Genomic DNA, 25,233 nt, shown 5'->3' with positions numbered 1-25,233 from the left:
AACAACTCCTAACTCAAGGAACTCAGCTGTCACTTGAGTTAGCGAGTTGAATTTTGGTATAGCTTTTGGCTAATAGTTCCTAACTCAATAGCACTGTCTGTGCGCAACTGCAAGGGCATAACCATCATTCGGCCAGACCGAAGCACCTTTTTCGACTTGACTATAGTGTGTGGGGTTTTTCTTTATAGACTACTGAGCTGGGTGTGGTGTTAGTTTTCTTCTTTTTTTCTTTAGTATATATTGTTGGTATATGTTGTATCTGGCAACGTTTTGTGGGGTTAGTTTAACCTAGCGGTCATCGCTTGCACCCTTCTTCCGCTTACTTGTCGACGCCCAGAAGCTTGGCTGCTTCGTCAGCGGAGGAGAGCAGCTTGTTGAGAATGCCCTGATCGCTGATGCCCAGCAGATTGCCAATCAGATCACCGCTGGCCACAGCCGCCGCGGCGGCAGCAGCCGCAGCTGCAGCTGCAGTAGCAGCAGAGGAAGGTTTGCTGGCCTCACCGATGTTTTCCTTGTGCTCACCGAGATGACTTTCGCGCCATTCGTTCGCCTTGTCCAGGAGCTCATGCAACTTGGGCAGACGCAAGCTCTGCTTGTTATTATTGTTGTTGTTGTTGTGGCAAGTGTTGTTGTTGTTGTTACTGGTGTTATTGTTGTTGTTGTTATGCGTGGGCGTAGGAGTGCTGGGCGGACTATTCAAAGCGCTCTGTTCATCATCGGAACAATCGGATTGTCCCTGTTCGCCGTTGTGACTGCGTCCGCTGTGCTTCTTCATGTGCCGTAACATGCTGTGCTTCAGCGTGAACTTGCGCAGGCAGATGTCGCACTGAAACGGACGCTCTCCCGAGTGGGTTCGCATGTGACGACGCAGATCCTCGGTGGACCAGAAGCGACGGACGCAAAAGGCACAGATCACCTTGCGGTTGCTGTAGTCGGGATATTTGTTGCGTGACGACGGATTTGTGGTGCTGTTTTCCTCATCGGAAGCGGGAGCAGGAGGTGGAGGCAGCTGTTGCTGTTGTTGGTCTCCGCTCTCGGTTTCGATGGCGCCCTTGGCGAGGAGCAGAGCAAATTCCTGTGCATGCTGCTGCTTGATATGATCCAAGCACTGCAAACGCTCCGCAAACGAATATTCGCACAGATGACACTTGTAGGGCAAATCGCTGCCTTGTGCCTCGCCTGCACCCGGAGCTGCAGCATTTGAGCTTGCATTCTCCCCATTGAGGACGGCGGCTGCTGCTGCCGCTGCGGCCATTTGTTGACTGAGCTGAGCTGCTGCTGCCAGCTGTTGTATTAGCTGCTGCTGTTCACGCTCCTGCTCCAGTTGACGTCGCTCCCGTTCACGCTCCAGTTCCTGTTCACGCTCCCTTTCGCGTTCCCGTTCCCGCTCACGTTCCAATTCCCGCTCGCGTTCACGTTCACGTTCCAACTCGATTTCGGCAGCCTTGCGACGTCGCTGCTCCTCCAATTCGATCTCCTCAACGGACTTGGGCACCGGTATCGGTTCGCTGACATCCTCGGTGGGGACGTAGACGCTCATTGCTGACTCGACGTTGCCGTGCTTGCGCAACAGATGGCGATCACAGTTGCTCTTGGTGGTGAAGAGCAGCGGACAATGCGAGCACTTGAACGGCTTCTGGCCGGTGTGTGTGAGGATGTGGCGACGCAACGAGCTGCTCCAGGGGAACATGCGTTGGCAATACGGGCAACTGACACGATTCGGAGCCAAGCTGTAGGCGGACTTCTTTTTCGGTTCATTGCTGCTGCTGCTGGTTACATCTTCGGTGCCGGAATTGTTGCTTTCGGAGGCGCTACCGGAGGCAACTAAACCCTCCTCATCGCTCTGCTCCATGTGATTGGCCACATCGCTGGGACGAAAGTAGCTGTTGAACGACACCTGATTGCTGGTGGCATTATCGACCAGCTTCGACACCGGCACCAGATCCTGAGATTCATCCTTGAACGGAGAGCTGGCCACTTCCTTCAACGATTTGGCCACAGACTCGGCTTGGGCTATTAGGGTTTTCATCGAATGCGGTGCGGGAGGTGTTGAGGGGGTGGGAGTAGCAGAGACTGGAGTCTTGGAGAGCGCCGCTGTATCGGATTTGCCTGCCTTGATGGCCTGCTCGAGTATGGTCTCGGCCACCTTTTTGGCTGCCTCAATGGGCGTGGAGCTGCGGGGTTGCGTCGACTCCTCGATGAGCTCGGATTCAGCCTGATCCTCCAGCTGTTGTTGCGGTGGCTGTGGCTGTTGCTCCTGCTCATCTAACTCCTCCTCGACATCGTCCTCATCATCCTCATCCTCCACCTCATCGAACTCATCCTCATCGTCCTCGTCGATGATCAACTTCGGCGGTTCATCGTCATCGTTGAGCGTCGCACCATGATGTCCATTGCTCTGACCATTGCTGCTCGCAGCTTTGTAGCCAAAGTGCAACAGCGGATTGCTGGCGTTGGCAACACCACCAACCACGCTGCTGGAGCCATGAGCGAGCGCCTGCTGCAACAGATCCGTGTCCTTGCGCGCCTTCAGCTGCTGTGCGAGTATCGCGTACTTCACCTGATCCGAGATGTGCGGATGATGTGGATGATGCGAATGTTGTTGCTGCTGCTGCTGCTGTTGACTTAGATTGGACATGGCTGCTGCGGCTGCTGCTGCCGCCGCTGCTGCTGCTGCGGCTGCGGCACTTGAGGACGCGGCACGTCCGCGCATCACATGATGTCCGCTGCGCTGACGCTGAGCGTAGAACTGCGGATGCTGTTGCTTCACATGGCGCTCCATGTTGGAGCGGAGCGTGAAACGCGCCGAGCAATGCTCGCAGGCAAAGGGACGTTCGGTGCGATAGCGACGCTGCTTCTGCTTGGGCATCAGCACTCCGTTCTTGATGACCATCTTGACGGGTCCGCCGGCTGGCACCGGAACGCCCACATTCGGTAGGGGGAGTGGCAGTCCAAGGGGCGTGCCAGTTGTGGCTGCTCCTGCTGCTGTGGAGCTAGACTTATCAGGTGTGGCTGCAGCTGCGGCTGCTGCTGCTGCTGCTGCGTTAGGCGGCGCCATGAAACCGAAGAAGGGAAATCCCGGGGATTGCTGGAACATGAGATTCCTAAACAATTGCTGCATATACTGTGTGGCTGCTTCTCCGGCGCCAAAGAGTTGTTGCTGCTGCTGCTGTTGTTGTTGCTGTTGCAGCAGCAATTCGTGTTCACGCTCACGCTCCCGTTCACGTTCTCGCTCCCGTTCCCGCTCCCGTTCACGTTCGCGCTGCTCGAGCAACTCCTGAGCCAACGTTGGCTTCTTGCTCAGATCGAGCACATCCATGTTGAGATCCATGGCTGCCGTTGGTTTCTCCACCAACTGATCGAGACTCTTCACCTGTATCTTGGGTGCTTCGGCCGAGAGTAACATGTGCTTCAGCTGAGAGCTCGTTGACTCCGATGTCGTCGGTAGCGGCGGCGTTGTCGAGCGATAGCTGAGCTCAGCGAGCTCCTGTTGTCCGGAGGACTTGGCATCCTCGCAGCTGGCATCCTCGGCGGGATGATAGAGTATGGCACGCTTCACCTCCTCGCGACTCGTTTTGCCATGACGATTGCGCAAATGCCGCTCACAATTCGCCTTCGTGGTGAACGCATAATTGCACACGGCGCACTCATACGGACGATCCCCATTGTGGGTGCGCATGTGACGCACCAGAGCTGCTTTATCGCACACCGCATAGGGACACATGTTGCAACGGAACGGACCTGCAGGACCCACGGCAGCGAGATGGACACGATTATGACCTTTGAGCGCACGGAGATTGGGAAAAACAGCGGTGCAGAGCTTGCAGGGGAATTCGCCGCGGAGTTTCATGCGTCGGAATTCGCTGGTGAATGCATCCTGCGCCTCCTCATCACCATCCCGACCATCCAGGCTGTATTGACTGGAGCAGGGAGTGTTCACCGATTGCTCAAAGTTGCGCAGAAAACTCGAGGTGCAACTGGAGCTGGTCATGTTCAGTATGCTTTGAATGTCCGCCAAATCCTGTCGACTATCATTCGCATTCGCCGGGGGTTCGTGTTTGATCGGGGAGGGCAACGAGGGCTGTTGTTGTTGTTGTGCCAACGCTGAGGATTTACCCTTGAGATACAGTTGCTGAAAGAAGTCATTGCGTTCGCTGTGTCGCTGCGCTGTTGCCTCCGCATCATCATCGTCATCGTGAGCAGCTTCCTCATCGTCAACGTCCTCATCTCCGACGTCGTCGTCGTCGTGTTCCTGCTTGTGCAACGGGGATGAGCTGGCACCGAGCAGCGGCAACATTTGCATGCGACAGCTGTGCGTTTGCAGCTGACGATGGCTGCCAAAGATCACATCACATTCGCGACACTTCGCCGGTATATCCGCATGCTGGGCATCCAGATGCTGGCAGAGTGCAGGCAACGATTCGAAATCATCTGCCGCACAGGCGGGACAACTGAGCAACTGCGTCGGTGTTGTGCCCCCCGATCGGGAGGAACTCGCCAGCAATGTGGCCACATCGGGAGTGCTTGTGATGACTTGTGTCACTTCCGATTCGCTGTCCACATTCTCATCTTCATCCTCATCGTGTTCGGCTTCGGATTTCAGCTGTGGTTGCTCCATCGCTTCATCTTGATCTTCGGCAATGTTGTTGTTGTTGATGTTGATGAGCTTGTGGCGTCGCTGTTTGTTGTCCAACTCCAAGTCTAACTCATTGTTGTTGTTCAACTTGCTGTTATTGTTGTTGTTGTTGTTGTTGTGGAGGGAACGTTGGCTGCTGTGGCTGCTGTTGTTGCTGCTGCTGTGACTCGCTGCACTCGAAACATCCGTCGAGCAGCTGGCATCGCTTTCATAGCTCTCCGCTCGTCCCGCTGATGTCGCAGACATCTGCGCTCCACTTGCAGCTGTTGCCGCATGTTGCTGACGTCGCTGATGTGGCTGCTGCTGTGAGTGCAACTGTTGCTGCTGCTGTGCGGATGGCTGTTGCGACTGTGACTGTTGCTGCTGCTGTGACTGTGACTGCGACTGTGACTGCGATTGTTGCTGATGCTGTTTGTGCGTGCGCATGTGACGATGCATGTTGCCGTTCGTTGTGAATGTCAGGTGGCAATAGCGGCAGTTGAAGGGTCGCTCCCCAGTGTGCACCAGCACGTGACGATCCAGCGACGAGGCCGACGACAGCACCTGTTCATTCCATCGAGAAGGGAAGAGGGAAGAGAAACAAAGGTATTAGGCAACAGTTCAACAACAGTTCAGAACTCAAGTAAAAAACGGACTACTACTACTTAACTTGTGAAGACCCTTTCAATAGACTACAAAGAAAAAAAGTTGTTCTTACTACTTAGTTGAGTCGCTAAGACCCTTTCAGCCTTAGTTGACTATTGCTATACAATTATTATTTTCTTATTCGCTAATTACTTAGTTGACTTGTTAAAACCCTTTCAATATTCGCTTTGAACAATATTTCAAACATAACTCTAATAGACAGTGTTTTTCTTATTACAGTTGACTTGTGAAGACCCTTTCACTACAAAGAAAAAAGTTGTTCTTACTACTTAGTTGAGTCGCTAAGACCCTTTCAGCCTTAGTTGACTATTTATTGCTATTCAATTATTATTTTCTTATTCGCCAATTACTTAGTTGACTTGTTAAGACCCTTTCAATATTCGCTTTGAACAATATTTCAAACATAACTCTAATAGACAGTGTTTTTCTTATTACAGTTGACTTGTGAAGACCCTTTCAATAGACTACAAAGAGAAAAGTTGTTCTTACTACTTAGTTGAGTCGCTAAGACCCTTTCAGCCTTAGTTGACTATTTATTGCTATACAATTATTATTTACTTATTCGCTAATTACTTAGTTGACTTGTTAGAACCCTTTCAATATTTTGATTTTTTTGTTGATCGCCTTATTCGCTTTAAACAATATTTCAAACATGAAAAACCGTTTCACAGGCCAAAGAAAAGCGTTTTTCCTACTACTTATTCGACTTGTTAAGACCTTTTGAGCCTTATTTGACTTTTTATCGCTATGTAATTGTTAGTTTCGTATTCACTTTTAATAGAATATATGACTTTGACTGTGAAAAGAAAGGAATACAATTCTCTACAATTTCTGATCTGCTTCTTAAAATATGTATAGACATTTTATCTTTGACTGTGATAGATTTAATTTTGTAAAATTTCAAATCTGATTTCAACTTTATTGACTAGAAGATGCTTTTTAAATTATAGACCCAATAACCTATGACTGTGATAGACCCTTTTTTGAGTTAAAAGTGAAGAATATTGAAGATACTTCATAAGCTTTGACTGTGATAGACCCTTTTTGAGTAACAACGAAAGAATATAATTTCTGATTTGATTTCAACGTTTTTCACTAGAAAATAATTCTCAAAAATTAAGAGACTTAGCTTAGCATATCATGGCAGTGCTATCGACTGTGATAGACCCTTTGTTTCTACTTAAGAAGGGTCTATTGACAGCTGCAAGGTATTCAAGGCTAAGTCTCTATAAAAATTTGTGATATGCTTTCAACTTGATGTCGACTATAGAATACCCTAACACTTACCTTTGAGCAGATGCGGCAGGTGAAGTTCTCGGTGTCGCCGTTGGCATAGTTGTGGCAGCGTATGTGATTGGTGAATTCGTGGGGCGTGGCCGAAACAACCTCGCAGATGGGGCACAAGTATTTCATGTGCTCATCGCCAGCTCCGATGCCGGACTCGGCACTCGACAAGCTCAGTCCGCCTTGAGGCGATGAACCGCCCGAGCTGCTCGACGACATCTGCTGCTGCGCTGCAACTGCAGCGGCTGCGGCGGCGGCGGCGGCGGCGGCAGCGACTGCGCTGCTACTTCCGCTGCCGCTGCTGCTGCTGAGCAAATAGCCGCTGTTGGCGATGCTGCCATCGACGAAGCCCGATTCGGAGAGATCGCCATTGGCGGCTGCGCTGCTGCTGCTGCGATTGAGACGAAACTTTTTGCGCAGCGAACTCGCATCGCCGCTGGCGCTGTAGTCGACAACGATGCTGGCGCTGGCTGCGACGTTGCGTCGCTGCTTGTGTCGCAGTCGCTGCGCTGTTGTCTCCAACTGCTGCTGCTGTTGTTGTTCTTGCTCTTCATCGGACATTTGTTGCTGTTGCTGCTGTTGTTGTTGTTGTTGCTGTCGCAGTTTGCGTTTGCGTGATGACGTCGCCGTCGACGTTGACGTCTCGTGTGGCGTCGACGTCGGCTGCGGCGCTCCGCTGCTGCTGCTGAGCTTCTTTGGTGTGCGTCCCAAATCGAGATGCTCCAGCGATGATTCCGATGTTGTCGAATCACGTCGCTGTCGCTCTCCATCAAAGCTATGCCCATCATCGCTGTGGGCAACTGTTGCAGCTGCTGCTGCTGCTGCGGCAGCAACTGTTGCTGCTGTCGCTGTGTGTTGTTGCTGTTGTTGTTGTTGTGTGGCCAGCATCTTTGCTGCTTTGTTTTGCTTTTGCTTATGAACTTGGCTGCTAAAACTTGGCTAATTGAGATCGTTAACGGCTGTGAAAGAGATTGAGATAAATAGGTTGTAAAGTTAGTTAAAGTCACAAGGTTAGAGTTCTTAAAAATACGATAAAAGATTGAAAATTATTTAATATATGTTTTAAGGTTCTTAAAAACACGATAAAAGATTGCAAATGATTTAATATATTATATGTTTAAGGTTTTTCAAAATGCGATTAAGCATTGAAAATTATATTAAAGATTGAAAATGATTTAAAATGTGAGAACTTTTTTTAAGGTTCTTGTAAATTATTTGAAAAACAAGAACTTTTCTTAAAATATGTTTTAAGGTTCTTAAGAATACGCTAAGGGATTGAAATTTTACAAAAAAAATTTCAAATTTGTTAGATAATTTGATAATTTATTCACTAATTATATTATATTATTTGAAAAGTGCTTTTAACTAAACATTTTGAAAATTCTTTAAGCTTCGCTTTATAGTTAATATAAATCTTAACTGTTTTCTATAATAGTCTCAAAAACTATTCAACATTTTCCATAATAAACAATTTGTTATAATCCTCCTAAGATACCAATTTTTCTAGTTGAAACGTTCGCTTAAAAGCAAATGCAAAGATTTCGACTTTAGCTGCATATTCTGAAAATTTCATGTAGATTTCTTGATAAACACAAGAGTTGTGGAAAGTGAAATGCAATTGCAATTACTTAAAAGTAATTTGCAAGTTCTTAGTAAAGCTAAAGCGCAGTTATCGGAGGAGAACTCGAATAATGGCAAAAAGAAAATAATAAATAATTGAAATCAGTCGTTGATGATTGGAATTGGTTATTAGATCTGTTGATTTAAGGGGAACGATCATCATCAACATCTTTGAGACGCTGATCGTATCTCAATTTCTGGCGAAAAGCAACAGAAACGTAAACGTTATGAGGATCACGCTCAAAAAAGTTTAAACAGCTGATCTACAGTGAATTTGTCAAATGAGACGCTCAAAAACAGTTGTCACACTCTTCTATTGCTATTGCCGTCGCCTTCTAGTGCACAAAGAAAGCAAGTTATAAGAAGCGAGAGAGTAGCAGAAGGCTGTAGAAGAAGAAGTGTGAGTGGGAGTGGAAATATAAGTTGAAGTACTTGAGTATAAATAGTTGTAGAGAATGATGTTGAAGAAATTCGAATTTGGAGATTATTTTATATATATTACATTTTATATTTTATTTAAATTGACTTGTAGAAGAGGCAGTTCAAATGAAAGTCACACTTGAAGCGTGCTTAGCAGTATAGGAAGAAGACATCCAGGAGTAGAAGTCGAAGTAGAAGAGTACTGAGTACTTATAGAAAATGATGTTGAAATACGCACATATTTAGTTGCAGAAATTCTAATTGGTAGAGTATTTTATATATGTTATATTTTGTATTTTATTTCACATCATTTCAGTTCAAATGAAATTCACACTTCAAGTGCACAAGTTGAAGTCAAAGGCGAATAGCAGCAGCAGCAGTATAAGAAGAAGACATCTAGGAGTAGAAGTCGAAGTTGAAGAGAGCGAAGGGAAATGCACATGCAGCCAGAGAGCAATTGCTCTCTCTCTTTGAGTGTGCTCTCTTGTTTGTTCGTTTGCTTGCTCGCTCGCTCTCTCTCGCTTGCACACGCTGTGCGTATCGATTTGCTATCGGTATATGTATGTATGTGTGTGTGTGTGCTTGCGTATTTGTTGCATTTCCATTTGCTGCTCATTAACATTTAACGCTTATCAGTTGGCAATTTCATTGCGTCGCTGTTGTTGCTCCTGCTTTCTGTTGCTGCTGCTTGCTGCTGGCGCTTAGGATTTCGAATTGGCGACAAAAAAACAACAGCGACAACTTGACATTTTTAAAAATAAAACTTTAGCGATAACAAGCTACGAGTGTCTTCCTTTCTCTTTCGCTCTCTCTCTCTCTTTCGCTATTTCTATTTGTATTATTGTTGTTATTATTATTGTTATTGTTGTTGTCGTTGTTTTTGTTCTTGTTCTTTCATTTTGGTTGGCTGATTTCAATTTCGTCCGTGACTCATTGCCACGGAGAACCCATTGAGATAAAGCCACGCCCACTGCCCCCTAGTCCTTAAGCTAAGTAAAGCCCCACAAACAGTTAACCCATTGATGCCTACGTTTAACCCATTGGTGACAAATTTAAAGCAATTGAATTTAATATAGATAAAATAATATCAATGAGAATAAAATATGAAATGACAATAAATGAAAATAAATAATATTTTAAATATTTGCAATATATTACTTAGTGAAAATCCAATTGAATAAATACAAAAATTTCACATTACGATAATATTAATTTTCATATTATTTTAAAAATATTTCTCATAAATTTATAAACTGAATGAAAATCCTATATGGGAAAAATAGCTAAAAAATTTCATATAACAATAAAAATCATTTTCAAATTATTTTGAAATATTTTCTATAGTTCTCATAAAGTTTTTAACTGTTTTTTACTGAATGAAAATCTGATAAAATAATAAAATTTCATATTACAATAATAATCATGTAAAAATTATTGTGAACATTATCAAAATTTCTAAAATTCTTATACTTTGAACTTTGAAGAATTAAAAAATATATTTATAGAAAAATTATTCAAAATATTTAAAATATTCAAGAGTTATCAAAAAGTTTTTAAACTGTTTTTAGTAAATGAAAATCTAGTAAATATAAAAACAAAACTTTCATATTACGATAATAATTATTTCCAAATTATTTTTAAATATTTAGTAGTTCTCATAAAGTTGTTAATTGTTTATACTGAATGAAAATCTGGTAAATTTCTAGAGTTTCAAAGTTTTTAACTTTTTACAATCGAAATGATTTAATTAAATTCTTAGGAAAAATGTTTTTATGAATCAATTAGTTTTATGATTAAACTTTTCCGAAATGTGTATTTAGGTTTTCCCCAATTGTGAATCGATTTCGTAAGGAAATTCATTGATTACGGATCGAACTACGATTCAGCATGATAATCATATCTAAACGATACAAAGTTTTATGATGTGGCTGACGAAATGTCGGAACACTTTTCAATTACAAATTGTGACAACAATTCAACCCTTTTTTTATAGTATTTTTTTTTTTTTGGTAAAGTTCACAGTTCAACCAAAAAAAAAGGGTCAATTAAAGATGAACTTTGACAGGATTTTAAGGTCGTAAAACATCAGAAAGGTCAATTGCGTGTGAAACCCTTAAAATTAACACAAATTAAGTTAAGAAAATCCTAACAATAAATTTGAAAAATATCCAATAGGGAAATTAAAAGCAAATTTAAGTCTAGGAAAAACCTGTCCAAAAAATAAATTGATGAAAATCCGATGAGGAAACAAATTTAAGTAACTTTGAAACTTGAGATTAATAATCCATAGCTGCTGCATTTTTAGTTAATTGCACTTTTTGTGACAAAAACACTTGGACACAAGAAAAAAATAATAGAGTATTTATTTATTTATGTTTTTGTTTTCTTTTCTTCTAATTTATTTTCTTTTATTTTTTTTTTTGGATTTTTTACCTTTGTTTTGTTTTTGGTTATTTGAACAATTTGGCGGCGGCATTCGAATTTTTGGTAGCCGTGTTTTTTTTTTTTTTTTTTGGTAGTTGTTGCTGTAGTTGTTAAAATTGTTGTTGTTGCTGCTGCAGTTGTTGTTGTAGCTCTTGTTGCTGTTGTTGTTGTGGTTTCACTTGGTCACTTGAAGTCACTTGGTTGTTTAATTATTTATTTAATTTCATTAATTTAGTTTTAGTTGCACTTTTTGATACACTTTTTCTCTTTGGTTTTGAAATTGTTGTTTTACAAAAAAAAAAATTAAAATAAATATTTGAAGTAATTGTATTAAGTATCCAAGAAAAAAAATATATGCACCGTTAAGTGTTTGTATATTTTTGTATTTTATTTATATTGTGTTTGTTTATTTTATTTTAATGTATTTTCGGAGCGCGCCGCAGATGCTTTCACGTTGACGCGCACACGAGTTCTGAGCGCAGCCGCAGCGCAAGACTTTGAGTCGAGTCTCGATTGTGTTTTTTTTTTTATCTAATTTGTGTGTGCAGCTCCCGCTGCTCTGCTCTGCTCTGCTGCTGACACGTACGAGACGAAGTGTGTGAGTAACGTGTGTGTTCAAAAAAAAAAGAAGAAAATAACAAATTCAAGACGTCTTTTCGGTTCGACTTCTGAACTGTATTTGAACGCATCTATGAAGTTGTATTTATAAAAGCGCACGGCAGAGCCACCACAACGTCGACAGCAGCGTGAGGCAGCGCAGCAGCAGCAGCAGCAGCAGCAGCTGACACGAACATCGGACATCTGAGCGAAACCCGAGACGGAGCAAATGCGAGAGAGAACGCAATGGCTGCCCCTCTTGCTTGCTTAGCATTCGTAAGTATGTGTGTGTGTGTGTGAGAGCGACTGTGGCTGCGGCTGCTGTTGCTGTTGTGTTGGTGGTTGTCTTGCATTGGTATTGGTTAGATAAAAACCTGCAGAGTAGCGCAGTCGTCGCGTCGTCGTCGACGTCGACGTCGCGTACGTCACGTCGTTCGCTCTCCCATCAAATCTTTGGCGTAAAAGGAAGCAGACGTCGCAGCCGCTGCAGCAACAGCAAGAGCAGCAGCAGCAGCTTTGCCGCTTCTTTCTTTGGATTTTTCTTTCGTTTTATTTTTGGAGGCAAATAGGATTACAGCTCGATGTGTTTGTGTGTGTGTGTGTGTGTGTTGGGTACACGCATGTCGCTTGCGTGCTTTGCGTACGTGCGCGCGTGTGTGCCAAAGCGAGAGGGCGCTATGTACCATTGCATACGTATGTATTCAATGTATGTTTGTTTGTCTGTACTTGGGTTGTGCATATTATGTATGCAGCCACCAGGAGAGAAGTGCTCTCCTTTTCACATATGTATGTATATATGTATGTGTAGTCATGTATGTATTTCTGTGTTATGTACTTTTGGTGGTTGACAGATTTACAATACTCTGGACTGTCTCTCGACTGCGCTTCGCTGCCGCTGCGTTAAGTTAATGCAAGAGTTATTGGCTTTCGTTCAGTTGATTTATCTGCTGCATTCTGCATTCGTTATGTTAATTCAGTTTTGTTTTTTTTTTTTTATGCAATTTACTGCCGTTCGTGGCGATAGTTGTATTTTTCTTTATTTTTTTTTGGTAGTGTATCTTTTTTTTTTTTTTTTGTTTTTTCTTAATTTAAGTTTCGCTAAATTAGCATATTACTTATTGGCTGTCGTTGAGTTCATTAGCGTGCATCTTAAATAATACACAATTAATGTGTTGCTCTTTTATTTAATTTATTTTCTGATACGTGTTTTGATTTTCTTGTAAGATAATTATTCGTTGGGATAATTATGGAGATTAGTTGATGGCTAACTAATTGCTTTCTCTTTAGAATTGTTTTTCCTCTTTTTTTTCGCAGTATTTTAAATTTGAATTTCGTAAGATAATTGTGTTGAATTAATTCGTGTTTTCTTTTAATGACCTTTTATTGTTTTTCGTTACGATTTGTCTACCGCGTTTTCAATTTAATTTAAATAAAATTTTAAATATATTATTTTCTGAAATAAAGTATTAAAAGTATTGATAAAAATACTTATACGATACTAAAAATTAAAAATAATTTTTATATAAGTTATTTAAAGTATTAAATTATGCACTCTTCCTTTACTTAATGTATGCATTATTTTAAAATTTATTCTTGGGATCATTTATTTGGTTTCTTCCGTCACTGCAATCGATCATTAATCGTCTGCACTTTGAACTACACATCAAGAGGGGCGTCCACAATGCGTTTTCCCTCAACCTTCACCTCAAACTTGAAAAAACTCATTCGGAAAACGGAAGTCAAAGAAGACGCTTTAGTCGTCCCTCTCGCTTCCCCCTTCCCATACTCTCGCTTGATTTTGTCGCTCTTGCTGTTGTTGCTCATGCTGCTAATGGTGCTGTTCTTGTTGTTCCTCTTGTCACAGTTGACCGCCCCAACAAAGGTGTGCAAGACATACACACACACACACACACACACACTTACGCAGTCAGCTGCCGAAAAATGCAAATGAGTGTGAGAGGGGCTGGCGTCATTTTGCCTCTCTCCCACACACACACACACACATACGTACGCCTGTTTGCTTGTTCTTGCACTGACGATAACTCTGTTAACAGCATCGCGATGTGCAATCAATCGATAGCACGATGACCGATAAACTGCAGCAACAGCAGGCGGAACGCAAATTTATTGCCAATAAGCACAAAAGGCGACGAAAAAAAAACAACAACACAACAACACAACAACAAAATTAAAACAATTGCAATAACAAAAGGCAGCAAAAATATTAAATGCGAGCATACAGACATACATACATACATATGTATTAATGCAGAAGATATTGTGCAAAAAATGCAGCAAGAGTTCAATACACTCGCCCACACACACACACACACACACACTTACACTCACGCACTCGTGTGGTGGGAGAGGGTGTGTGTGAAAGAGAGCGCACTACACGTGCAATAACAGTGTCGATCAAGCACTGTTTGTATAAATTTAATAATATTTACGTTTTATATTTATAATGAACTTGAAATAAGTGCTATGCGCAATTTGGCACCGTGGTTCGCCACCTGCAGAATATGTCGATCAAATATTTTGTTTTGTTTTCGTTTTTTTTTTTTTTCAATAGCTTTTTCGCCTAGGCACGCATCACAGTGTGCGCGTGGGCGGGCGATGCGACGGCAACGCCGGCAGCGACGTCGACTGCGCGTGTGGCAATGCGTGTTAAATAAACATTAATGGCGGCGACGACGACGACGGCGACGGCAACGGTGCAATTTTTATTTTACGTTATTTTCTTTCCTCTTCTTGCTGCTGCCTGTGTGTTTGCAAACAGCTGAGAAATGGTTTCGGTTTCGCTTTTTTTTTTTGTTTTTGTTGTTTTCAATTGTTCGCCATTCAATGAGACTGAAAGTGATAATGGGCAGCCAACAATAGCAACAACAGCAAACAACGAGTCAACAGTCAACATAACATAATTAAAGCTGCAACAACAATAGTAACAAGAAGAGTGCGCGACATTACCATTTAATTGCAAGCATTTAGTCAGCATTTAACTTTGCATAAAACTTACTCACACACACACACACACATGCTCATAGACAAAAGCTCTCTGCTCTTTCGATCCCACGCTTAACATTAACATTGCCATAACAGCAGCATTAACAGCAATCGCGGCTCAACAGCAGCTTCCATTTTAGTCTGTGATTTGCCCTTTTTGCAATGCAAGCAAAAAAAGAGAGAAGAAAAAAAGAAAATCAAAGCGAAAGAAATGCACTTTCGATTTCCAGTTGTTAACATTATCGAGATGTCTGCGGGAATAATAAAATCCAACTAATTGTGATAATTAAACGTGCGTTACAACTATTATGTGTTATTGTTAATGGATTTAATAAGCTTCGAATTGCGGCGTCTGACATGTCAAGGTGAGTACACAAACACACGCACTTACACACACATACAGCTACGCACTCAAAAATTCGTACTGTGCAAATTCATGCACAGTCAACACAACAACACACGAAAGCAACAACAACGTGATGGGGGGAGCATAAACATTTGTTCGTCATTGTTGCTGATAAACAACAAATTATTGTGTATAGTAAAACAATTGAATAACGCGCGCGCGCCTCTTTTTGTTTTTGTCTTTTTTTTTTCGTATGTTTTACTTTTTTTTTGTGTTTAAACTTTGCACCACCCGCGCTTTGCATGTGTGTGTGTGTGTGTGTGTGTGTGTGAAGTACGTTACGTTAGCATGAGTCAGAGTTTACGGCTAACGGCGGAATACCTTAGAGTTAAGCAAAAGGAAGGTGGAAAGGGAGAGGGGAAGGGGTAGCTGTTTAAGCGAAAAGGGAGCAGACAAAATGCAAATAGCGGGACTCAACAAGTGGATCAGCGGTTAAATGAGCCAGCTTCAGAATAAGCGAGCTGAAGAGAGAGAGAGAGAGAGAGTAAGCGAGAGTAAATGCATTTTCATCATGATAAGGGTAAAAATAACAGAGCGAGTAAATATTGACTATGAGATGTATGAATATATAATCGATAAATTGATCGATTAATTAATAATTACATGCAATTTTAAATATTTTACGTTTATATTGAACTTTTTTCATATATGTATTTATAAATATTATTTCTCATAATTCTATAATAGGTTAAATATATAAAAAAAGGTGAAATATAAATGCAGTACATCTGATGTTTGGTTTATTGATAAAAGTGCTGATTATAAATCAATTTAAATGATGAAATAAATCTATTACATATATATATATTCATATACATATTTGTGAATAGTAATAAATGTTAATAAAGGATTTATCTGAAAATATATTGATTAACGATAAATTTAAATAAAATTGTAAATATGTAGTAAAATTTAAAAAAAAAATAGTTTGTCGAAAATTAATGATACAATTAAATTGAATCTATAGATAGTTGCACATAGTAGAATTGAAAAAAATAAACAGAGTAACGATAAATTTAAATTGAACCAATAGAATATTGTAAAAATGCAGTATACCGAAAATTAATGCTATATTTAAATTGAACCAATATATAGTAAAATTGTAATTGCACATAGTAAAATGGTAAAAATACAGTATACCAAATATATACTGCATACTGATAAATAGTAATTGCAGATAAATATTAGATGAGAAATGCACCTTAGACTGTAAGATAAAGAATGCAAGATATGACTCACTAAGCGTACTTATCACTTGGGCAATTAATAGTTTACAGTTTATGTGTATATATAATCTTAATAACCGAGACTCTGAAATTCCATATGCAGCTTATGCAATCTCTCTTCCAAAACACACACAAACACACACACTTACAATACGGTAGCTAAGCTCATCAGAAACCAATTGACTTTGAAGGATCAACGACACCAGACTGTCAGATCATTGACAGCTCTCCGAGGTGTCTCTCAGTCTGAGTCTGGCTCTAGGTCTAGGACTCTCTCTCACAGGAGTCTGGCCATCATTTGTGTATTGTTTTTTTTTTTTTTCTTGTTTTGGTATTGAACAGCGATTAGCGACACGAGTCGCAGTCGCAGTCGCTGTCGGGGCAGGTAGAACCCAAATTATATGGTCAGACATTTTATGGCATTTGTCTGATGCTGATGCAATTTGAGAGGCCAAAAAAGAAAAAAGAAAAACACACACACACACAAACAGAGCTGATAAAACATGAATGACCATTTCGAGTTAAGTTTGTGATAAGCGACGTCTATAATTCAAGTCACGAGCCAAGTTTTCTGCGTTGGGTTTTTCGATCGCAATTAGGTCAAATGATCATCAGCACATGATGCGGCAGCAAACTTTCCGATAATATTGGGATGTCAGCAGATTCGTTGATTTATGAGAAGGTGGTGATAAAAACGCGCGAAAAAAAGTTGATTCAATTCGATCGATATGAAATACAGATGAAATGAATTTTTGCGACAGTAAAAATAATACCAGAGAACTGATAAGAATGAATGAATTTGCCATATTTCCAGTTAAATCTTAGTGATTCGATGAGTGTGTGTGTGTGTGTGTGTGTGTGTGTTACTTTTCTTTCAAAATTGTATAGTGTGGTTTTGTTCGATAAGCGAGTGTTAAGCTCCCCAGTATCTATAAGAATAACTGTGTGCTATTTTTGGAAACAGAGAGGGAGAGTGTTGGGTTTTCCCATACTTGAAGAGAACTGAGAACTGCGAACTCAAAGAATTGAAGAATCGAAGAAGTTATTTCGTCAATCGGTAACAATACATCATGTTCCAGTTTGTCGATCTGATATTATATGCATCATCATCATGGTCAATGAGTTTTGGGTTATTGTAGTTGTGTGTAGTTGTATCTGTATCTGGTATCTGGGCATGAATCAGACGACGACAAGTACACACACTTGTGGTTGCCTTTACTCACCGCCCCCCTCTTCACTTCACATTACCATCGTCATCATCATCATTATTATCATCATCAGCAGTAACGTTCATTGAATATCGAACACCCCACCGCGCCCAAAGCTCGTAAACGATAAGCAGCTGCTACGTTCTAAGTGTGTGTGTGTGTGTGTGTGTGTGTGGAGGGACTGATAGGGGAACTCTGATGGAGTGTTTAGCTTCGGTTTCGCTAGAAATCATCGCACTCATTTTACAACTTGGTTCTGTTAACACGCTTGTCATTATCTCAGATCTTTCGAATTTGTGAAATCCATTCTTATTTTTTTCTCTATCTCCCTAACTCCTACTCTATCTATCTATCTGTATTGTATATATTTCTAGGTCTCTGGATCCGACATCTCTACTCGACTGTCGAGACGCAAACAAAGGTGTGTATCTTCATTATTATTATTAGTATTATTATTATTATTGTGATGTGTCTCTCTCTGCTCTGCTGTGTGGGTGTGAAATCGAGCCAATGCCCAAGTTATCATAAAGATCAATATCTACATCCATATAAGCATTGATAAGAGCTGGCAAGAAAGAAAAACAAGAACAAGACCACTAACAGATCATTGATCGCATATCAGCGACAAAGATCTTTGATCATTGCAGCACCGCATTGCGTCAGTTGTTGCTTTTAATTAATGATTAAGTAGAATTCAAATTGCAACATAACAATTGTTATAACGGTAATAATCCTCGAGGCAACGACAAACAAGTGAGCGCGACTTTGAAAAGAAAGAAAGGCGGTAAAATTCATAAATTATACCAAATTCATAAAGCTCGAAAATATTATTAATAAATATTATTATAAAAATATACAAAAAATACTATAAATGTACTAACGTACATATAAATGTGATATATCAACACGCTGAATAATTATACCAAAAAATACTATAAATATATCAAAGTATATATTTGATATACCAATATAGTAAATGTTATTCTTAAAGTATACTGAATTAATATACCAAAAAATACTATAAATATACCAAAGGCTATATTTGATATATCAATATAGTACATGATATTCATAAAATATACTGAATTAATATACCAAAAATACTACAAATATACCAAAGGATATATTTGGCATATTGATATATTGTAGTACTACATTCAAGAAAGAATGAAATGTACAGTTGAGTGTGCTGGACCGTGGGATAATCCCTATCCATTTTAAATAAAAGCAAAACAGTGCGGTATTATTCTCCAAACATATCAAATTAATATACCGAAAAAATACAAAATATACCAAATGTTATATTTGGTACATTGTTATAGTATATATTATTCTTAAATTTTATCGATTTAATATACCAAAAAATACTAAAATATACCAAATATACCAAATACCAAAAAAGATTGGTATATTGATAAAGACCTACATACGTTCAAACTATACCATATTATCAGTTAAGGCATCTAAGATCTGTTGTAAGTGGGATGTTTTTGCCTATACAGAAGTATTATTCAGGAATTGATATACTTAATAGGGTCGGAGACGTCTTCTCCTGCCTGCACATAGTTGTAATACCCTTCTACCCCATGGATAGCGGGAATAAAAAGCTAAGAAAAGCGTTTGTCATTTGATTACTCATCTGGTGAGCATCTGAGAGCTTTGTGTTTTTCCCACAGCTTCTCAAATGCAAAGACAGCTGTCAGATAGTTGATATACTTGCTAAATACATGTACATATATATATGTATATATATGTATATATAGACATGATCATATCGCATTATCAGTCGTAAAGCGTCGCCGGTTTTGTTGCTGCCCAGATTTATCTCACATGACAAGCGAATTGGAGATGTTGGCTGAAGCTGAAGATGAAGTTGTCTGAGAATGTTTATAGCTCGATAGCTTTTCTGTTTTTGTTTTTCTGAGAGATATCAGAGGCAGCGTCTCACCTAGACTTCACAATCCCCCCCTTCCCTCCATCTCCCCCACTCTTTTGACGAGGCTGTGCCAAAATAAAACATTGCTCATTAGGGGTTTTGGGTTGTTGTCGACGCGACGCGACGCGACGCAACTAGAGAGTTTTGAGTTTCCATGTTTGTCAGTCTCTCGATCTTCACGCCATCTCCGTTGTCATTGTCTCTGCTTCTGCTTCTGTTTTTGTTGTTGTTGTTGTTGCTGTTGATATTTACTCAAGTGTAATTGCAAATTGTAAATGCGACAACACAGATGCTCGTAATGATTGTGGCTCGCTCTGAGCGTGAGACTTGATCATCATCATCAACAGCAGCAGCAGCAGCAGCAACAAATGTTTCAAGTCTAGGATTGCTAGACTAGAAGTTACTGAAACAAACTAAACTAAGCTAAAATTATTAGGAAAATATCGGAATATATTATACTAATCATGCTGAAATTTGTAGAATATTTAATTGAACTATTAATCTACAAGTTAGCGAAAGTTCAAAATTGTTAAGTGCAAATTTAAGATAGTTAGAAAATATTCAATAATTGTTGTGATTGTGAATTTTTATAAAGATTTAAGTTTAAAACCTTATCACAACAAAAATTTAGACTAATTAAAACAAACATAAATCAATATTTTTATGCTAAATGTGCATTTTCAGATTACAAAAATCTTATTTTAATATTAAAATCTTGATTCAAGAATGTTAAATTTTAGAATTCAAATCTTGATTTAGGTTTTTTTGATCTTCAATAAAAATCTTGAAATCAAATTTTTAGTTTGAAATAATCTTAAATCAAGATTTTTATTCAAGAATGTTTTTTTTATATTGAAAATTAGATTGCAAATCTTGATATCCGATATTTCGGTCCTAAACAAAATACAATCTTGAAGTAAGATTTTTATGTTGAATGAATCTTAAATAAAGATTTGTATGCTAAAAATTTAGAATCTTTATTCAGGAATGTTTTATTTTAGATTGAGAATTAGATTACAAATCTTGATTTAGGATTTTTTGCGACCTTAACAAAATGTATAAGCTTAGCATCTTATTCAATGGACTCCATTTGGAACAGGGCTTTACAGGGTATCCGCATTAAACTGAACTCGCAGTTTCAATATGCCCGAAAAAAGCATATAACGAGACAGCGAGACGTGCGCTCTGTACCGTGTGTCATTATTTGAGATATATATTATATATATATTCGACATACGTTCGATTCCAATGGCCTCGGGTTCGAACCTGGTCAGAGTTTTCACTTGGAGGGAGGAAGAGAAAAGAGGCGGAAGAGAGTTGCCAGCTTTTGGAGCTTATCGCAAAATTGTGCTCCCCTTTCTTGTTTTTTTTTGTTTTGTAGCTGTATCTCTGCAGCTGTATCTTGAGCTGTGTATCTGTATCTGTACCTTGCGCTATTTGTATCTTTTATCTGTGAAAACAGACAGAGAGTAAAAGCAAAAAAAAAAAAAAAAAACAGTTCAAAGTATTTTTGTTCGTCGTTATTGTTTGAACGTTGATTGTCAACTGATCGGTGTTTACTTACCGAACCGAACCGAACTCAACTCAACTGAACTGAACTGAACTAAAACATCCATCCATCCCCCAGCTCTGACAACAGCTCCCATCACACATCACACATCACTCATCAGTCATCAGTCGCATCCATCGCTTGCTTTTGCCAGGTTGGAAGTTGGAAGTTTTCAATTTCAATTCGAGACTGGAGCTACACTTAAGCAAATAAGCGAGTTTAGCTTTGCGTCTGTATCTGTATCTGTATCTGCATCTGTAGCTGTAGCTGTATCCGTATCTTTAGCTGTAGCTCTAGCTGTATCTGTATCCATATCTTGTGGATGGATATTGTTTTCTTAAGACGCGTTGAATTTCTTGTTTTTATTTAAGTTTGTTATTGTTTTGGCTTTGGTTTCTTGTGCAGCCAGTGTTCCCTTTCCTATTATCGATTATTGCATCTCTCGTGCTGTAGAAAATACATATATTGTACGCATACCCTGTAAACTATTTAAAGATGGAAATAAGTAAATGTTCAACTATATGAAATGATAATCATGTATGTATATATATTCGATCTATATTTCTTTAGGCATATGTTTTCTATATGATTTTATCTTCAGGCAACTATTTCGTATTTTTTGTGTTCTTCTTTTTTCTAGGGTATCTTTACGTCTTGAGCCTTGGCTGTGTTTAAGCCTGCGCTTACATATTGTTCTTTCACTTTTGTTTTCTCAGCGCCAACACAGACTTGAAGACCTGCGCAATTGACTGACTGATTGACAGATGGACGCATGGACGGACAGACAGACAGACGGACTGAGAGACTGATAAGAATATTTGCTAATAAGCATGGCAAACAATATTGGTCTCTCAGTCTCTGTGCGCTGTTGTTTACTCATTCATCTGCTCATCACACTCACAACACATTGCACACACACAAGCACACACAACACACACACACACACACACACACACACTTGCGCAAATGCATACAAAACATGCACAACATCATTATGATTTCATTTGTTTGGGATCAATTCAAGAAATGATGATAATATTTGCGGTTAATTGACGCGACAAAGTGTCTCCAACTATCTTCTGTCTGATGATAATATCTTAGTTGTGGATGCTCAAATTTACCTGAGCGGTAAAAGTTGCAACTGTCGAAGGGAAAAACATGGCATGCAATTAGAATTTTGATTAGAATAATGAGGAAAGAAGTTGTGCAAGTAAGCGTATATCAAAAATGAAATAGTCTTTAAATTCTAGAAAATGCTGTAAGGAAAATATTATTCAATTCATTTAAACTTACTTGGTAAAATGGGAATATTTACAGACTTCATAAATATTAGGTTCATAGACTACAAATTAAAGTTACGCATGAATCAGATTAATTGTGTTAGTTTTATTGTATTTCGTTATTTTTATGCCTTATACTAAATATACCAAATATACATTTTGGTATATTTTTGGTATATTGTATATTGGTATATTCTAATACATAAATATAAGGTTTATAAATTAAACTAATTAGAGCTGAAAAACATATATTTGTAAAGTTAGCATAAGTGCATTAAGTCAATATAATATATATATATAGTTTTGTATCTTTGTATATTGGTATATTTTAATGATAATAACGCACTGTTCTCTGCGGGTATCTGATATTCATAAATATTAGGTTTAAAAACTATAAACTAAAGTTTAAGAACATATATTTGCACGTCTCATATTAATTCTGTTTCTTTTATTAATTATACTAAATACACATTTTAGTATATTTTAGTATATTCTAATGATAACTTGAGTACACTTGATTGTAATTTTGTTACTTGTTTTATCTGATTTGCTTTGCTATACTTTTCTTTGCAGTTAAATGGGAATAATTATACTAAATACACATTTTAGTATATTTTAGTATATTCTAATGATACCACGAGTACACTTGATTGTAATTTTGTTACTTGTTTTATCTGATTTGCTTTCCTATACTTTTCTTTGCAGTTAAATGAAACATAGTAAAGAGCGAAATGATTATATGAATGCGGATTTCAACAAACAAATTTAATAAGGAACAAGTGAGTTAAGGTGCAAGTGAAAAATGGGATCATTAATAAATTTAAAAGGAATTGAAGTGAGTGGAAGTGAAATATCATAAGAATAAAGTGAATAAGAAGAAGGATTAAGTTAGTAAAAATATATGTGACAGTGCAGTGTATAGAAAGAAGTGTTATTATTATTGAGAAATGTAATAAAAATAATGTGAGTGAAAGTGCATGTGAAATGTATAAAAGTGGCATTATTAACAAATTCAATAATAAAGTGAAAGAAAGTGCAAGTGAAATGTGTTTATATATAAGTGTTCTTATTATTATTAAATGTAATAAGGATAAAGTGAGTGAAAGTGAATTTGTGATAATTGTGGCTAAAATATAAAACAACGCAATCAGAAGGCAGTTGGCTGTTTGAGTTGAGTTCGACAGTTACATTTGTCAGTTTGGGCGATCAAAGGAGCCGCGACTGATAACGGATGTTGTGGATATGCATGGATGTGGATATTGCTGCGCTGATACGTTGTGAATGTATGTGGGGTAAGTACCTCCCCAAAGTATTTGCTCGCTACACAATGCCGATATCTTTTTCACAACTTTTGTGGTGGGTGTTGGCCCCAACACTGTGTGGTGTGTCATCATCATCGTCATCATGATCATCATCATCATCGGTGGTCGCGCCACATCGCTCAGCAACTCATTAGCAGATAAAGATACTTTGAATGCGACATGAGACGTAGTCTATTCTCCCCCCTCCTTCTTTACTCTTCCCTTTCGACCCGCCCACATCTGAAACTGCCTCTCAGTCAAGGTGTTTAAGTGTGATTGAGAATTGACACCAACTTTGTAGCTATATCAATCAAACACTGACCAATGATGGACTTTACCACACACATAATATAGCAGACACAGCACATGAAGAAGTACACGCATTGGGCGGATGGGCCCCATCGAGATAGAGCTCCGAGATACGTGTCACAGTGCTACAGATTTCGATTCGATTTCCAAAGCAAAACAAAAGTCCGCAGCGACAAAGAAATGTTCGATTGATTAAACCAAACACTTGCACAACACTTAGATACCCTTACCTTTTTTTTGTAAGAAAATGTTATTATATTGAAAAGTTTACTTTCAAAGATTGAAACACTGAAATAGTCAAAATATAAATACTTAAATACTCTTCTCTTCCTTTTTCTTTGAGAAATTTGAATCATATAGAGAAAATTTTATTTTGAAAGATTCAAATAGAAAAAATTGAAAAGAGTTGCAGTGAAATAATTAAATACCATTTTTTTTTTTTTGGTTAGAAATTTTATTTACTTTAAAAGATTTAAATATCGAAATAGTAAAAGTAAAAATAAACAGTTAAATACCCTTTTTCTCTATCTTTTTTGTTAGAAATTTTATTTATATAGAAAACTTTACTTTACAAAATTTAAATATCGATATAGTAAAAGTAGAAATACTTAAATTCCTCTTTATCTATTTTTTTTTTTTTACAAATTTTGTTTATATAGAAAACTTTGCTTAAAAGATTGAAATATAGAAATAGCAAAAAAATAAATATATAAAAACCTTATCGTTTTTGTCTGTTTGAAATTTTAATTATATAGAACTCTTTACAGATTGCAAATATTGAAATAGAAAATGTAAAGAGAAAATCCTTTAAAAAAACTCGGAACATTTTCGATGATTCAATATCCAAAATTTACTTTTTCGAGTCTTTATTAAAACTTTTATAAATGACACTAATAAAAATAGTAAGAATTTTACTATAATAACTAGAAATAGCTTACAAACTATAAAAATTTTGGGCAGCTAGAAAATTGTATACCTCTAATTATCAATAATCAATCCTTGTTACCATTATCAAAAAGTTCTCTTCTCCTTCACATTCTTCATAGCACAATAGATTGACTTCATTTGTGTTAGGGTATCTGCAACGAAAGATTCGTATAAATAGAATTTTTAGGCATCGGAAGGCGTAGGAAATCAAAAATATCAAGTGTTGTGAACGTCGGGGACAGCGAAAAAACAAATTTTAACCGATAACTGCTATCGAATCGATATCGTCATCGACATTCGACATTCGACATCATACGAGCTGCTGTTGTCCCTTGGTCACAGCCACATTAGATAAGCCACATCCGAAATCCGTTTCTGGATTAACCCTATATACTCAATATATGTATAGTAAACTATATATTGTGGTATATACTAACTTTATGATAGTTACACTGCCTCTGT

At 38.8% G+C, this 25,233-nt stretch overlaps 1 protein-coding gene and 1 long non-coding RNA gene across 2 annotated transcripts; one reads left to right on the top strand and one right to left on the bottom strand.

Annotated features, from left to right (window-relative positions):
• Positions 1-201: 201 nt before the first annotated feature.
• Positions 202-11,705, bottom strand: LOC117576876 (homeotic protein spalt-major). Its single transcript, XM_034262025.2, has 3 exons — positions 11,039-11,705; positions 6,569-7,524; positions 202-5,179 (listed from the first exon to the last, which is right to left on the bottom strand). Exons 2-3 carry the CDS (start codon positions 7,451-7,453, stop codon positions 320-322), a joined length of 5,745 nt encoding a protein of 1,914 aa, XP_034117916.2. The 5' UTR covers positions 7,454-7,524; positions 11,039-11,705; the 3' UTR covers positions 202-319.
• Positions 11,706-14,421: 2,716 nt separating this feature from the next.
• LOC117574502 (uncharacterized) lies at positions 14,422-23,395 on the top strand. Its single transcript, XR_004572783.2, has 3 exons — positions 14,422-14,994; positions 17,844-17,890; positions 22,940-23,395. It is a non-coding gene; the product is annotated as an uncharacterized LOC117574502 (long non-coding RNA).
• Positions 23,396-25,233: the final 1,838 nt, after the last annotated feature.

Source organism: Drosophila albomicans, chromosome X (assembly GCF_009650485.2).
Source record: "Drosophila albomicans strain 15112-1751.03 chromosome X, ASM965048v2, whole genome shotgun sequence".
NCBI classification, from domain to species: Eukaryota; Metazoa; Arthropoda; class Insecta; order Diptera; family Drosophilidae; genus Drosophila; species Drosophila albomicans.
The sequence above is the reverse complement of the archived record's forward strand: the minus strand, read 5'-3'. Positions and strand labels throughout refer to the sequence as shown.